A 16,131-nucleotide genomic window follows, 5' to 3' on the forward strand; every position below is an offset into this window, starting at 1 on the left:
AGCGAAGTTTGCCGATGGTACGAAGTTAGGTGGACAGGCAGGTAGTACTGAGGAAGTGGGGCGGCTGCAGAAGGATCTTGACAGGTTGGGAGAGTGGTCCAGGATTTGGCTGATGGAATTTAACGTGAGCAAGTTCGAGGTCTTGCACTTTGGCAAAAAGAATACAAGCATAGACTACTTTCTAAATGGTGAGAAAATTAATAAAGCCAAAGCACAAAGGGATCTGGGAGTGCTAGTCGAGGATTCTCTAAAGGTAAACATGCAGGTTGAGTCCGTGATTAAGTAAGCGAATGCAATGTTGTCTCTTATCTCAAGAGGGTTGGAATATAAAAGCAGAGATGTACTACTAAGACTTTATAAAGCTCTGGTTAGGCCCCATTTGGAGTACTGTGTCCAGTTTTGGTCCCCACACCTCAGGAAGGACATACTGGCACTGGAACGTGTCCAGCGGAGATTCAGACGGATGATCCCTGGAATGACAGGTCTAACATATGTGGAACGGCTGAGGATACTGGGATTGTATTCGTTGGAGTTTAGAAGATTAAGGGGAGACTTAATAGAGACGTACAAAATAATACATGGCTTGGGAAAGGTGGATGCTAGGAAATTGTTTCCGTTAGACGAGGAGACGAGGACCCGTGGACATAGCCTTAGAATTAGAGGGGGTCATTTCAGAACAGAAATGCGGAGACATTTCTTCAGCCAGAGAGTGGTGGGCCTGTGGGATTCATTGCCGCAGAGTGCAGTGGAGGCCGGGACGCTAAATGTCTTCAAGGCAAAGATTGATAAATTCTTGATGTCACAAGGAATTAAGGGCTACGGGGAGAATGCGGGTAAGTGGAGCTGAAATGCCCATCAGCCATGATTGAATGGCGGAGTGGACTCGATGGGCCGAATGGCCTTACTTCCACTCCTATGTCTTATGGTCTTATGGTCTAATCCTGTTGCTGTAAAGTCGATGTCCTACGATCCTGCTCCACAACCACCTGATGAAGGAGCAGCGCTCCAAAAGCTAGTGCTTCCAAATAAGTCTGTTAGCCTGTAACCTGGTGTTGTGTAATTTTTAACTTTGTCCAGCCCAGTCCAACACATCGAACATTTTCAAGTGAGTTTAGTTGATTTCTTCTGACTGTTGCTTTGATTCCTGTTTGCTGCTTTTTGTCGTTGGTGAAAGTTGCAGGAGTAGTGTGGCAGGGGCTGAGAGAAGTTCTCGCTGTCTTCTTCACAGCTTCTGCATAAGACTGCCTAGCCTGCTTCGAGCTGCTGACTTTGACCTGCCCAGAGATGCTGAAGAGGTGTTGGAGACAGCGAAGGGACAGGCAGTTCAGCCATTTCTCCTGCCCTCCAATGTTTGCCTCGGTCTTCCAGTGGTGTGGCAGTGCACTGAGAACGCAGGCGGACTGGAGTTTTGCTGTCGTTCCACACTATCTCTGACTGAGCTTGCATGTAACAGCTGCGGATTTTGCAATGCAGTGAGATGAAATGATGGTGCTGGGTTGCTATCATCTGTTTCTTCCTGACGTCCCTCCCATGCCTGGCCAGGCTGCACCACTTGGGGTACCTGGAAGGAGAAAGGGTCAAGGTTAAAGGTGGGGAAATGATTGGCACGAGTGGTTAAATTGGTGGAGATTGTCAGTCAGTGACTGGAGGTTGGTGGAGGTGGTGCCATGGGGATGTTGGTGGGGTTAGGGTAGATGGAGGACTGCAGGAAATCCTCCAGATGCTCCCTCAGGAAGGATGTCGATTGCCCTGGAGGGGAAAACCACCGGTTTTGTCCTGAGGGTAGGGGCAGTGCTGAGGGACTCTCAGTGACCCCACGTTTAGCAGCCAGTCTGCCACTTCTGACATGCAGGGTGGGAATGTGTGGCCACTTGGTGACCCACAGGAGGATCCCAGAATTAGCAGCAAGGGTGGCGCTGAATTTGCTTCTGTGAGGTCGGCCAGGAGACGAGGGAATATTGACTGAGCTACGATCCGGTGCATTGTTCACTCACCAGTTAAACGCAGAGTGCAGTCTTACAGTGAAGGATGCAAATGTGGGATTCACCAGTAACTGCGATTTCTTTTTGCTAACTAACTGTGGTATCACCTGACAGAGAGAGTTGCATGAAATGACCTCTTGCTTCACCTGCCATCTCTTCACAGTTGTTTGAAGGGCTGAAAGCCTACCGCGGAGTGGATAATAAGATTCGCCTGTTCCGACCCATGTTGAATATGCAGAGGATGCTGCAGTCGGCCATTCGAGCCTGTTTACCTGTGAGTACACAGACTGTTATTGTTGCCTGTTACTTTCCCCAGTTGCCGTCCCTTTCAGTTTATTTGCACTGTGCACGTATGGTCTTAATGACAGAACAAACCCCTCCAGGACTTCTCAGGTCACTGCACGGCTGCACATCCATGCAACGTTGCAGCGACATGCAACAGCGGTTTACCTGCACTGACCGGTTACTGTCAATGCCTTGAATGTGGTGTACCTCAGTAATGCAACCAAATCACACATGCTGTAACAAGCAAATAGAGCTTTCATTAGAGCTCAAGTTCTTGCTTGCGTGACATGGTGCATTAGGTAGCTGTTGCATAAGGTAATTGTTCTGAAAGAGTTGACGTTGAATGTTGCAATTCTTCCACCCAATCCGAATATATTAACAGTCTATACATTAAGACAAGGAATTCTACAGATGGTATTGTATTCTGTGCAATACCAAATAGTCCTTAGTAATCATTGCCAGATTAGTTGTGTAAACTGCACTTATTGCTATCGTGCATAAAAACATTAACTGAGACAAGTTCCCATTCTGTTTAGACTCACCAGTGCTGTCTGTCCTCTACCACTGATCATTAGACGTGCTTTGGATACAGTATAGTCAATGAAGGACTGGTGGCAGCAAACAGCTCAAATAATTCTTTGCCTGTGCCACATACAGGCAGGAAGTTGCAGATACCACCCTGGCGCCAGGAATGGCCATTAGGCCAAATTCCAAGTGGCACCATTTCTGACAACAAAGCGTGAGGCGTAGACATTCAGACAATGGTACAATCCAATTTGTACCTCAACTCCTGTTAGTCACGTTTTCCCAGACATCTTTCTAAACAAAAACTTGTCACCTTCTTGAAAGCTCCCATTGAATCCCAGCATGCACAGTCTTTTGATGGAGGTAGCTATAGTATGTGATGCACTGGATATGTCATAGAGATATACAGAGAAAGACACCCTTTGATCCAACTCATCCATGCCGACCAGATATCCTAACCTAATCTAGTCCCATTTGCCAGCATTTGATCCATATCCATTTAAACCCTTCCTATTCATGTACCCATCCAGATGCCTTTTAAATGTTGTAATTGCAGTAACCTCCATCACTTCCTCTGGCATTCCATATACGCACCACCCACTGCATGAAAAAGTTGCCCCTGAGGTCCCTTTTAAGTTTTTCGCCTCTCACCTTAAAGCTATGCCCTCTTGTTCTGGACTCACCCACCCCAGGGAAAAGACCTTGTCTATTTGCCCTATCTGTGCCCCTCATGATTTTATAAACCTCAATAAGGTCGCCTCTAACACTCCAGAGAAAACAGTCCCAGCCTATTCAGTCTCTCCCTATATGTCAAATCCTCCAACCCTGGCAACACCCTTGTAAATCTTTTCTGAACCCTTGCAGATTTCACAACATCCTTCCTCTTACAGGGAGACCAGAATTGCATGCAATAATCCAAAAGTGACCTAACCAATGTCCTGCACAGCTGCAACATGACCTCCCAACTCCTATATTTGATGCTCTGACCTATAAAGGAAAGCCTACCAAACACCTTCTTCACTAACCTACCTACCTGCGCCTCTACTTTCAAGGAGCTGTGAATCTCCAGTCCAAGGTCTCTTGCCACTGCAAGAGGTTTTAAATCTGCACCCACACGTCCCCATCTCCCCTCCATCCAAGGCTCCATAGGTTCCTTCCATACCTGGCAGAGATTTTCCTGCACATCCACCCACCTCATCTACTGTGTCCGTTCCTCTAGAAGTGGTCTCTTCTACATTGGAGGGCCAGGACACCAACTTGCGGAGCATTTCAGGAAACATCTCTGGGACACACGCACCCAACAACCCCGCCACCCTGTCCCTCTCCACCAAGAATATGCAAGTCCTGTGCCTCCTCCACCGCCGAATCCAAGCCACCCGATGCCTGGAGGAAGAATACCTCATCTTCCACCTTGGGCCTCTCCAACCACACAGCATCCGTGTTGACTTCACCAGTTTCCTCATCTCCCCTCCCCCACCTCATCCCAGATCCAACCCTCCAATTCGGCACCGCCCTCTAGATCTGTCCTACCTGTCCGTCTTCCTTCCCACCTAAGTACTCCACCCTCCGCTTTGACCTGTCACCCTCACCCTCCAGCTTCGTCTATCTATTGCATTCCTAGCTACATTCCCCTCAGTCCCCCCGCCCTCCTGTTTATCTCTTAGCACGCCCCTTGCCCACCTCCTCCGTAACCCGCCACCCCATTCCTGATGGTGGGTTTATGTCCGAAATGTCAACTCTCCTGCTCCTTGGATGCTGCCTGACCTGCTATGCTTTCTCAGCGCCACACTTTTCGGCGTTGATCTCCAGATCGGCCGTCCTCACTTTCTCCTATTCAGCCCAAATGGGTTATCATGCAAGAACCTCCGTTTTCCACCAGAGGTTTTTACATTGGAAACATCCTGGTAGATATTAAGTGCAGACGGTAGCAGTTAAAATCTTCAATCTTTGAAGCCATGTTTGGTAACATTGGCCAGGCTTCCTTCTATCTACACTGGACAATAATCATACCAGCAGTTATTGATTAGTTTTAGCGATAGTTTCCTGACTTGGTTTCTGCACCAAATGAATTCAGTCTGAAGAGGTCTTTCCTTTACTAGATCTTTGATCCCAACGAGCTGTTGGAGTGCATCAGGAAGCTGGTGGAGATAGACAGGGAGTGGGTTCCATATTCAAATGCTGCCAGTCTCTACATCCGACCAGTCTTCATCGGAACAGAGGTGAGAATACCTGAAATCGGACTGGCTGCGTGTGTTGTGTTTTGGAGAATGGTCAAGGGCAATTGTGTCTTTTTTTTTATGTTCATTTCAAAGGCTGTGGCATCATTGGCTGGGCCAGTATTTATTGTCCATTCCTCATTGCCCAGAGGGCAGTTGAGAGTCAACCACATTGCTGTGGGTCTGGAGTCAGAGTGGGCAAGGACGGCAGTTTCCTTCCCTAAAGGACATCAGTGAACCAGACCGGCGTTTCTGCCACATCTTTATTCAATCCAAGTTGTGGCGGGATTTGAACCCAGGTCCCCAGAGCATTAGCCAAGTTTCTGGATTAATAGCCTTGTGATAATACCATTAGGTCACTGCCTGCCAAATATTGGGATGTAAATTCACGTTTTTCCAGCTCTGTTTATGTACAATCTGCACATGCTGTCGTGCAGCGCGCATTGACATCTGTTTGTAGATGCACCAGGCTGTGCGGTGTTTGCAGGTGTGGCTGGATGGAGCTCCAATTAGCTCATTGAACGTTGAGTGGCGAGACCCCTCAGTGAATTGCAGGCTGCGATGTTGAAGTCCATCAGAAACTGGTGGCTTCTGGGCCATAGAGACTGCTGCAAGTGGTCTCCCTTCACAGGGTCTAATTGGGGAAAAGATAAGACTCCTTTCTGGTTTTTCAGGTTGTGGACTATGGGAGATGGGCTCAGTTAGGTTGAGGCAAGGTGCCCACCCCCACCATTGCTGCCATCGATTGACCCTAGATTGGGTCAAATGGAATATATTCCCTACCTTTTGTGGCAGAGAGCTCACCATGATTCCCAGTTGGAAACTTGCCACAGTGTCCCAGATCGAGACCATCACCATGGTTTCCCAGTTGGAGATTGTTGCCATGGTTTCCCGAATGGAGACTGTCACCATGGTTTCCTGGATGGAGACTGTCACCATGGTTTCCCCGTTGGAGCTGTCCCATCTCCACTAGTTAATGCCCCCTCGGGGCTTCATGTAGCTGGGGGAAAGGAGAGGTGGAGTGGCAGCTGCTGTGATCAGCAGGAGTGGGTCTGGCTATCCATTGACTCTTTGGGTGGTATCGCAAGAAACCTCACTATCCTGCCCCCTTCTTGTTTTGGAGGTCCCAATGATTTCCCTTCCCGGAACGTTTCCTGTTGAATGAATCTCTAACTTCTGGGAGCCTCCAGCACAATCCCGCAGGATGGAAACACTATGGATCCAGAGGGTTAGGGTGACACAGCTGCTGAAGGCTGTGTTTTAGCTCCTGCTGATTCCTTCTCACTTTCCACTTTGAATCGCAGCCTTCTCTTGGATTGAAGATAACAACAAAAGCGTTGCTGTATGTGATCCTCAGTCCAGTCGGACCTTATTTCTCAAAGGGGACCTTGGACTCCGTGTCCCTTTGGGCAGATCCGAAATATGTCCGGGCATGGAAAGGAGGAACGGGGGACTGCAAGGTCGGAGGGTATGTACGTCAATAGTAGCCCACAATGAACACCTAAACAGCCCTTTACAATGCCTCCAAATGACCCCCACGTAGTTTGCACCCATCATCGCACATTCTGCTTTTCTATTCTTAGGCACGAATGGGGGTACATTTACAAATCCGGGACAGGCTAAGGAAATGTGTGAGTGGTAGATATGTGGGATAGGATGGCAGCACGAGTGCTGGAACATGGAAAGTAAGGAGACAGCTCCTAGGCAACGAGTGCAATTCGGAGATTGAGGGAGAAGGGAATAGAGGGAATAAGTCAGAACAAGTGTGTATAATGGAAGACAGTGGAATCTGGCATAAATCAGATTCATAACAATTGCAACAGTGCACCAAGACCCTGTGATCTTGTCCTCCTTGAATCTATTCTGACCCCGATACAAACCTGTACACCATTTAACCAGGGTGAGTGTAGTTGCATATCACTCCCTGCATTTGGTTCACCGAGTCATAGAGATGTGCAGCACGGAAACAGGCTCTTCGGTCCAACTCGTCCATGCCGACCAGATATCCGAAATCAAGCTAGTCCCATTTGCCAGCATGTGGCCCATATCCCTCTACACCCTTCCTATTCATGTACCCATCTGGATGCCTTTTATATGTTGTAATTGTACCAGCCTCCACTATCTCCTCTGACAGCTCATTCCATCCACGCACCACCCTCTGTGTGAAAACGTTGCCCCTTAGGTCCCTTTTAAACCTTTCCCCTCTCACCATAAACCTACACCCTCTAGTTCTGGACTACCTCATCGCAGGGAAAAGACTTGTCTATTTTACCCTATTCATGCCCCTCATGATTTTATAAACCTCTATAAGGTCACCCCTCAGCCTCCGACGATCCAGGGAAAACAGCCCCAGCCTGTTCAGCCTCTCCCTACAGCTCAAACCCTCTAACCCTGGCAGCAATATCCTTGTCATAGTTTTCTGATGTTCCTTCACCTGAAGCCTGCCATTCTCAGTATTTCCATGGCTCCTTTACCAACCTTGACCAGCAGTAAAACAGGAAGACTTACATTTATATAGTGTCTTTCATGATTGTTGTTTGTCTCACAGTACTTCACAGCCAATGAAGCCTGATTACTGTAGCACCCGACATACACATAGCAAGCTCCCGGAAATATCAGTGTGTTACTGATCAGATGGCATGTTGAGTATGATTCTGGGTCTGAGATAATTATTGGCCAAAATACTAGGGAGAATGGTTCAGCAACTGCTCTGCCCAGGACCATAAGAAACTACAGAAAGCTGTGAACACAGCCCAGTCAGTCATGCGAACCAGTCTTCCATTCCCTGACTCTATCTACAGTTCTCACTGCCTCAGGAAGGCAGCTAATGTTGTCAAAGACCCCTCCCACCCCAGTTATAATCTCTTCCAACCTCTTCCGTTGGGAGATACAAAGGCTTAAACACACGGACCAACAAGTTTAAGAACAGTTTCTTCCCCGCTGCTGTTAGGCTTCTGAATGGACCTCTCAAATATTAAATTTAATGTTGATCTCGCTCTTTGTGCAGCTTCTCTGCAGCTGTAACATTGTATCCCTCATCCCTCACCTTGGAGAAAGTGAGGACTGCAGATGCTGGGGATCAGAGCTTAAAAATGTGTTGCTGGAAAAGCGCAGCCTGACCTGCTGCGCTTATCCCTCACCTTGGTCTATTGCCCTTTTGCACTTTGTACGATATGATCTGCTTGTGCTACACACAAAACAAAACTTTTCTCTGTACCTAGGTGCATGTGACAATAATAAATCAAAATCTTTGAAAAAGTGCCGGGGAATCCTTTTTGTCCACCTGAGAAGACAGATGGAGCCTCAAATTATTACTGTGTCCAAAAAGTCAGCATGCTGGGCAGTGCAACACTCCCTCAGTGCTGCGCTGAGTACTGAATTCTCTGTTATCCCTGAGTCATAAGGCTCTGGGTTCAAGTCCCAGTCCAGGGCTTATGCTCAAAAACCCGAGTTGACTCTCCAGAGCCACACTGAGAGCTGCTGTTTACTGAACCTCCACCCTGTCTGCTTGTTGGATCGATCTAAGAAATCCCGTGGATTCTGTTTCAAAGAAGAGCAGGGGATTTCTTTCTGGGAACCTGGCCATTGTCCATCTCTTAGTCAACACCACGAAAATCACACTGGTTCCTATCACTTGGTTGTTTTTGGAGTTTACTGAATGCATTACTGGCTGCCGAATTTACACATTGAAGCAAGATGTGTGGTGGTCGTGCAAAATCCTATATCGTTCATGGCCTTGAGTGGGACTTGAATCTCAGCCTTGTGACTCAGAAGGAAAGGAGTTCATATCTCAGCCTCGGCAGCCATGGTGTTACTAATAACTAGGCTTGTTCCCCAGGGCCTGGGTCACCCTGCTATAGGAAGGATATTATTAATTTGGAAAGGGCACATAAAAGATTTACAAGGATGTCACCAGCAGTGGAGGGTTTAAGTTATAAGGAGACCCTAGATGGGCTGGGACATCTTTTTTCTGGAGTGGAGGAGGTTGAGGGATGACCTTATAGAGGTTTATAAAATCCATGAAGGTAGGGTGAATAGCCTGGATCTTTTCCAAAGGATAGGGGAGTTTAAAACTAGAGGGCATAGGTTTAAGGTGAGAGACAAAAGATTTAAAAGGGACCTCAGGGTTAAATTGTTCACACAGAGAGTGGTTCGTATGTAGAATGAACTGCCAGAGAAAGTGGTAGATGCAGGTTCAGTTACAGCATTTAAAAGGCATTTGGACAGGTTCATGAATAGGAAGGATTTAAGGGATATGGGCCACATGCAGGTCAATGGGATGAGTTTAGTTTGGGAAACCTGGTCGGCATGGATGAGTTGGACCAAAAGGTCTGATTCCGTGCTGTATGGCACTATGATTCTACAACAGGTTCAAACTGGGATCTTGCTTTTTCTCGTTAAGCCACTGTGAGCAGGAAGCAACTTTATAGCAGCATGCTCGGTTCTAACTGTTCTGTCTTCTTTTAGAAACTATGGTGCCTCACTTTATGCACAATCTGAAGCCTTGGCTGCAGGGTGTCAACAGGTTTTGTGGCTCTATGGAGACGAACACAATATAACGGAAGCAGGGACCATGAACCTGTTTCTTTACTGGATAAATGAGAATGGAGGTACGGTATAACAGAAACTGAGCTCATTTCCACTTGCATTATCTAGTTTTTGCTTTGTGGACCTAATGCATCGACTGATATATTATTAAGGAAGGAGCATAATGAGCTTGCATTTACATAGCACCTTCCACAACTGTAGTTTGTCTCAGAATCAGTGGAGTACTTTTTAAGATTCAGTCACTGCAAGAGACATGGCTGGCCATTTGTGCACAGTTTGATCCCACAAACCATTGACCATACCTTCACATTGTTGATGAGGGATAATTATTGGCCAGCAGAACTGCCCCTCCCCACCCAACTCTTTCAAATGATGCCACAGGATATTTTTCTAATCGACCTATTCAGACACGTTATGACATAGCTCTCAGGCCTCCTGGCTCAGGGGTATGGACAGTTAGTGTCTTCATGGGATCTTTTACATCCTGGGAGGGCTTGGCTTGTCACATCGTTTGAAAGAAAGCAACTCTGGAATTGTTGCACAACTCCGTCGCTGCACTAAGGCGTCAGTCCCAGAGAGATACCACTGCATCAAGGTTGGCACTGGAATAGTGGTCCAATCTGATGCTTTGTGGCTCTGACTGTGTTTACATGAACAGTATTCCTCAGTTTTGGGACTGCAGCTGTTGGAAGCATAAGACGTTGGATCGGGCATGAGAAATTGGCAGGAGAATGCCACCATGTTTGTTTGTTAAACATCCTTTTGAGTAAGTTGCAGAATTAGCTCAGCATCGAACCAACATGGCAAGAGGTGACCTATGTGGCTCCTGTTGAGGGTAAGTAGAGAAATGCTAACACTCTACCTGAAACCTGACCTTATATCAGGAACTGGACAAGGCCATTCCATCTCTTGGCCCTTTACTATTCAGTCCCTTTTATCATTCAGACCAATCACGGCTGACCTGTAGCCAATTTCACATTGGGTCCCCATACCTTGACAGTGTAGCGATTGTAACAAGGTCAACCACATGGATCTCATAGAATGTGAGTTCCCCAGTTGGGGCTGTTAATCTGGTCCAGTCAGGGAGCCCCAGCTGACAGAAGTGTCAGGGTTCAGCTCATTCTGAGAGCTAGCTCTGAGGGAGCTGGATCAGTGCCAAGGACCTCCACATGTAAGTAAAAGGCGTGTGATTTGGTGACGGGATAGCGGCCTCTGTGGAATTATTTCAGGTACCCGAGAAGTAATTGAGATTTAATTCTGAGACTGCAGAGTTCTTCAAGATGAATATAAAGAGATTCCAGTGTAGTTTCATACATAGTAAAGGAAATGGAGTTTGCCTGATCACTTTATTGTTCTCTAATAAATGTGATTCCCTACCAACTGCAGCTTGTTTTTGGTACATTTCCTGATATGTATGCAATCATTTACTTTACCCAAACTGAGATATCATTAAGTAAATAGAAGTCGGTTTAATCTTATGAAGCATAGAGGGACCTGTCTGAATTATTGTTGTCAGGTCTCCTTCAGATGTTCACTTTGGGCTGCGCCTGTAATGGAACACCAGTTGCTCCTCCTCCCCAGGCAGGCACACGAATATATTCTCTAATCCTACTGCAAAAGATTTTAGAGAAAACTTTGCAAATGGAATCGGTGAGGGATGCAAGATAAGGATGTAATTGTCTCAGAGCTGAAATCCTTTACCTAGTTGTGGTAATACAGAAATTAATACTAAGTTCTGTTTCTGTTAGCAGATTACTTCTTTTCGTTTAAGATTCTAATCTCCTGGTTATATATTTTTTTCTTTTCTTTTTTTCTCTTTTCTTTGCTTATATTCCAGCACCCATCTTGTGAGCTGACTGCTCTCTGTGGTTTAATGAGAAACATGTGACAATTGTTCTATCAATGCTGGAGTAAAAGGATTGTCAAAATAAAATATAGCCGATGAAGGGCTTGTGTGACGGTTTGCTTTTCTGCAGGTTATAGGAGGTGCCCTAACATGTTTCTCTCTATGATATACGTTTATGATTAGATTAGATTACGTACAGTGTGGAAACAGGCCCTTCGGCCCAACAAGTCCACACCGCCCCGCCGAAGCGCAATCCACCCATACCCCTACATTTACCCCTTACCTAACACTACGGGCAATTTAGCATGGCCAATTCACCTGACCTGCATATCTTTGGACTGTGGGAGGAAACCGGAGCACCCGGAGGAAACCCACGCAGACACGGGGAGAACGTGCAAACTCCACACAGTCAGTCGCCTGAGGCGGGAATTGAACCCGTGTCACTGACGCTGTGAGGCAGCAGTGCTAACCACTGTGCCACCGTGCCGCCTTTCCTGATGTAGCGCCTTTCCTGATCCCAGGCCACCTCCCATCATGCCTAGAGTTAATCTTAATTTGAAGCCGTGGTCACTGTTGAAATTTTCACACAGCAACGTCCCATGAGTTGCAATCAAATAAATTACCACTGTGTTGTCAAAAGAGTGAATCTCCTGTGATTTCTTGTTTTCTTTCCCACAATGAAAGAAAGGTGAGACAATGTGTTGGGAATTCCGGTTGTTTTTAAATGATTTTCTGTTGGGTTGGAAGGTGCTCAAGAAGGCAGTTCCTGTAATTCCCAGGGGCTTGCACAGTGCAGTGCTGGTGAACTCAGACCTGGCAGTGAAACAGTGATGGCATTGCTTTCCTGAGGTCTTTCACTGGAGCCATTGTCTCCAGCCGTGGCCACAATGTTCTTTCTCTCGTCACCGGTCACATCCCCACTTCCTCCCTCCAAGGACTCTGTCTGAGGCTGAACCAGACTGTTCGCAATCAAGGCATCCTAAGTGATTGCGAGCTGAACCCCTGACATAATATGCTCTCAGTTACCAAGACTCCTCCTTGTTGAAGATTGTCCATCTACACTCCTATCCCAGGCCAGCAGTTTCAGAAACCCCCACTCATGCTTTTGCATCATTTACAAAGTCCTTCCAATGGGCTCCCACTTTGAGCTGACCTTTCTGCTGCCCTTGTCCTGTGTTGAACCAAGTCCCATTCACCACCTGCCTATACTCGTTGCCCTCCGTTTGTTATTAGTTCCTCAACAGGTTTTCAGGTCTGCCCCTGAACTTGCTGCTCTCAGTCTCTATAATCTCTCCATTCCTTCAATCTTTGCCCTCAAACGTCCCAGTCTCTTCTCTTCCATTGGTAATTGTGCACTCAGCTTTCATAGCGTCAGAGTTCCCTACAGTGCAGGAAGAAGCCAATCAGTCCATTGAATCTGCACTGACCCTCGAAAGAGCATCCCACCCCAACCCAGCCCCTACCATATCCTGCATTCCCCATGGCTAATCCACCAACTTGCACATCCCTAGACACTATGGAACAATTTTACGTGGCCACTCCACCTAACCTGCATATGTTTGGACTGAGGGCGGAAATCGGAGCACCTGGAGGAAACCCACACAGACATGGGGAGAACATGCATACTCCCCTTTCATGGTCTTTAGATCTCTAACTCTGTACCGAACACTCTCCATTACTCTACCTTTCTCTCTCGGTTAGGTCCTCCTGAAAGCCTGCCTGTGTGGCCAAACATTTGACCATTTGTCCTATTATCTGCTGAGGTGTTCCGTGGCAGTTTTTTTTGCCTGTTAAAGCCCTTCAGTGCTTTCTGTCATGAAAGGTGCTGTGTAAATGCATATTTCTGTTCTTTGTACCTGGCTGCTTTATAAAGGTGTTGACCCATTATTGATAGTCCAGCCTTCAGAATATCAAGGACCTGAACTTTGCATTTCTCTCCCTGCTTGTCTCTGTTCACACTAAGGTGCTTATTTAAAACCTTCCTCCTTCAACTTGTTATAAGTCATCGACCATAAAATCCCCTTCGGTGACTGGGGGCCAAATTTTATTTGGTAATGATCCTGGGAAGCACCTTGAAAAGTTTTGAAGGTGTTTTTTTTAAAATTCAACTTGTTGCTGCTGCATACTGAACATGACAGGGGACAACACTGACATTTAGTCTTGGATCTGTTGAGTGTGATTTGCATTGTCCACAGAAAAAGCAGCTGACTTGTACATGCACAGTCGAAAGGGCAGGTATCTGTGATCAACCACCCATAGTCCCAGTAAGGACTCAATACATCTTAATTGAAGCTGAAACAAGCTGAACGTGTTCTTGTCCCTTATGGGGGAAACAAGTGTATTTTATTTCGAACTTGTTATAATGCACTAAGCTAGCTCGACAATGTATTGTCCCGTGGCACTGTGAAAGTTATCGCTGGAATAATTCCTTTGGGATTTGCACATTTCAAACATCAATCCATCAAAGTCTGAATACATCTTTGAGGTCAATACAGTACTGTGAGATCCACGTTCTGAAAAGATTTTTCACTGCAACCATATTTATCTGTCTGTCATCCCAGCTATTAAAGGAAAATTCAGACATAATGCCCAAGTGTTTAGAGTGGAATAAAAGGACGCTTTGTGTAACTTGAATTACAAACTGCTTAGATGTTTTCCATCACCAGAATTGCCTGCTTCCACCAGCTGCAGTTCCACTGCTGTGGAAAGCCTTGCCTTCATACCGTAAAGCTTGATTGTTTTAATGTCCTGCTGCCTGGTCTCCCATTTTGCACCCACCATAAAACTGAGTTTGCCTAGAACTCTGCCATTCTAACTCACACTGAATCCTGTTATCCCAATCACCTCTATGCTCACTGACCAGCACTGGCTTCGATGTGGAGTGATAGAATCTTTCCAGCGTGGAAAGAGACCCTTCAGCCCGTTGTGTCTGCACCGGTCAGCAAACAAATGAGATGTTCCAGTCCCATTTTCCAGCACTTGACCCAGTGGTCTTGTATGCAATGGCACTCCAAGTGTTGATCTGAATATGTCTAAATATCCTGAGGGTTTTTGCTTCTCCCACACTTTTAGGCAATGAGCCCCAGATACCCAGAACCCTCTGGATGAAAACGTCTTCCTCAAATCCCCTCTGAACCTTCTGCTTCTTATCTTTAAATTGGTGCTGTCAATATGGCTGCTACTGTGGAGGCTTTTAGATTAGATTAGATTAGATTACTTACAGTGTGGAAACAGGCTCTTTGGCCCAACAAGTCCACACCGACCCGCCGAAGCGCAACCCACCCATTCCCCTACTTTACCCCCCTACCTAACACTACGGGCAATTTAGCATGGCCATTTCACCTAACCTGCACATCTTTGGACTGTGGGAGGAAACCGGAGACCCGGAGGAAACCCACACAGACACGGGGAGAATGTGCAAACTCCACACAGACAGTCGCTTTCTCCCTATCTGTGCCCCTCAATGAGAATCCTCCTTCCAGTTTTCTCTGTTCTAAGGAGAACATCACCTGCTATGTAGTCTCAGTTCAGAACTGAATCGCTCCAGCACAGGCAACATCTTGGTGAATCTCCTCTGCACCACCCTGCACCCCCACCCCCCACCCCATGTAATCACATCCTTCCTATAGTGACAGGAACTGCACACAGTTCTCCGACTGTGACCTAACTAATGTCATATGCAGCTTCATCTTACCCTCTTTGTTCTTGTATTGAGTGCCTTGACTAATAAATGTAAGGATCCCATGTGCCTTCTAAACCACCCTATCCACCTGTCCTACTGTCCTATGTCTTTGATGATTTATGGCCTTAATTTTAAAATTTATGTCCTTGGATCTAAATTCTGCCATGGCCTTAACTCCCCCTAACTGTGATCTTTTTCGGTCCTTTAACCTTCTCCAGATATTTGTGCTCTGCCAATTCTGCGCATCCCTGATATTCAACACCCCAATGTTGGCTGCTGTACTGTCAGTTGCCTCAGAGCCAAATTCTGAAATTCCCTCCCTAGCCCACTCCACGTCTTTTTCCTCCATTAAGTCACTCCTTTAAAACCAGTTCTGACTGAACTTTTTGTCACCCGAGCTGATACCTCCTCATGTATCTCAGTGACAAGATCTGTTTGATAACAATCCTGTCAGCCACCTCAGGGAGCTATACTCAAAAGGGTGGGCTAAGTGCAAGCTATTGTTTTAAAACAAACACACGCAAAAATTGAGGTTGTCATCTTGACTGTGTTTTCTTGGTAGGTCGCAGAGAGATGACATATCTTTCTACATGCTGAAAGTTTGTCTCAAAGAAATTGTTTAAGTCCTTGACAGTATTCAAAGTTTGTGAGAAGATTTGTAGCTCGGGTGCTCGTTGTTGTGGTTCTGTTCACCGAGCTGGGAATTTGTGTTGCCGACGTTTCGTCCCCTGTCTAGGTGACATCCTCATTGCTTGGGAGCCTCCTGTGAAGCGCTTCTGTGATCTTTCCTCCGGCATTTGTAGTGGTTTGAATCTGTCGCTTCTGGTTGTCAGTTCCAGTTGTCTGTTGCAGTGGCCGTTATATTGGGTCCAGATCGATGTGCTTATTGATTGAATCTGTGGATGAGTGCCATGCCTCTAGGAATTCCCTGGCTGTTCTCTGTTTGGCTTGTCCTATAATAGTAGTGTTGTCCCAGTCGAACTCATGTTGCTTGTAATCTGCGTGTGTGGCTACTAAGGATAGCTGGTCGTGTCATTTCGTGGCTAG

General features: G+C 46.5%; 1 protein-coding gene across 1 annotated transcript in view; it reads left to right on the forward strand.

Annotated features, from left to right (window-relative positions):
- bcat1 (branched chain amino-acid transaminase 1, cytosolic) overlaps positions 1 to 16,131 on the forward strand; it is a 72,630-nt gene that overhangs the window by 32,547 nt on the left and 23,952 nt on the right. The window contains exons 4-7 of the mRNA XM_043713391.1: positions 2,146 to 2,256; positions 4,892 to 5,011; positions 6,313 to 6,476; positions 9,476 to 9,618. Coding sequence (XP_043569326.1) covers positions 2,146 to 2,256; positions 4,892 to 5,011; positions 6,313 to 6,476; positions 9,476 to 9,618 — 538 coding nt within the window. The remainder of the gene's footprint in view (positions 1 to 2,145; positions 2,257 to 4,891; positions 5,012 to 6,312; positions 6,477 to 9,475; positions 9,619 to 16,131) is intronic.

This window comes from Chiloscyllium plagiosum, chromosome 23 (assembly GCF_004010195.1).
Source record: "Chiloscyllium plagiosum isolate BGI_BamShark_2017 chromosome 23, ASM401019v2, whole genome shotgun sequence".
In the NCBI taxonomy this organism is placed as follows: domain Eukaryota; kingdom Metazoa; phylum Chordata; class Chondrichthyes; order Orectolobiformes; family Hemiscylliidae; genus Chiloscyllium; species Chiloscyllium plagiosum.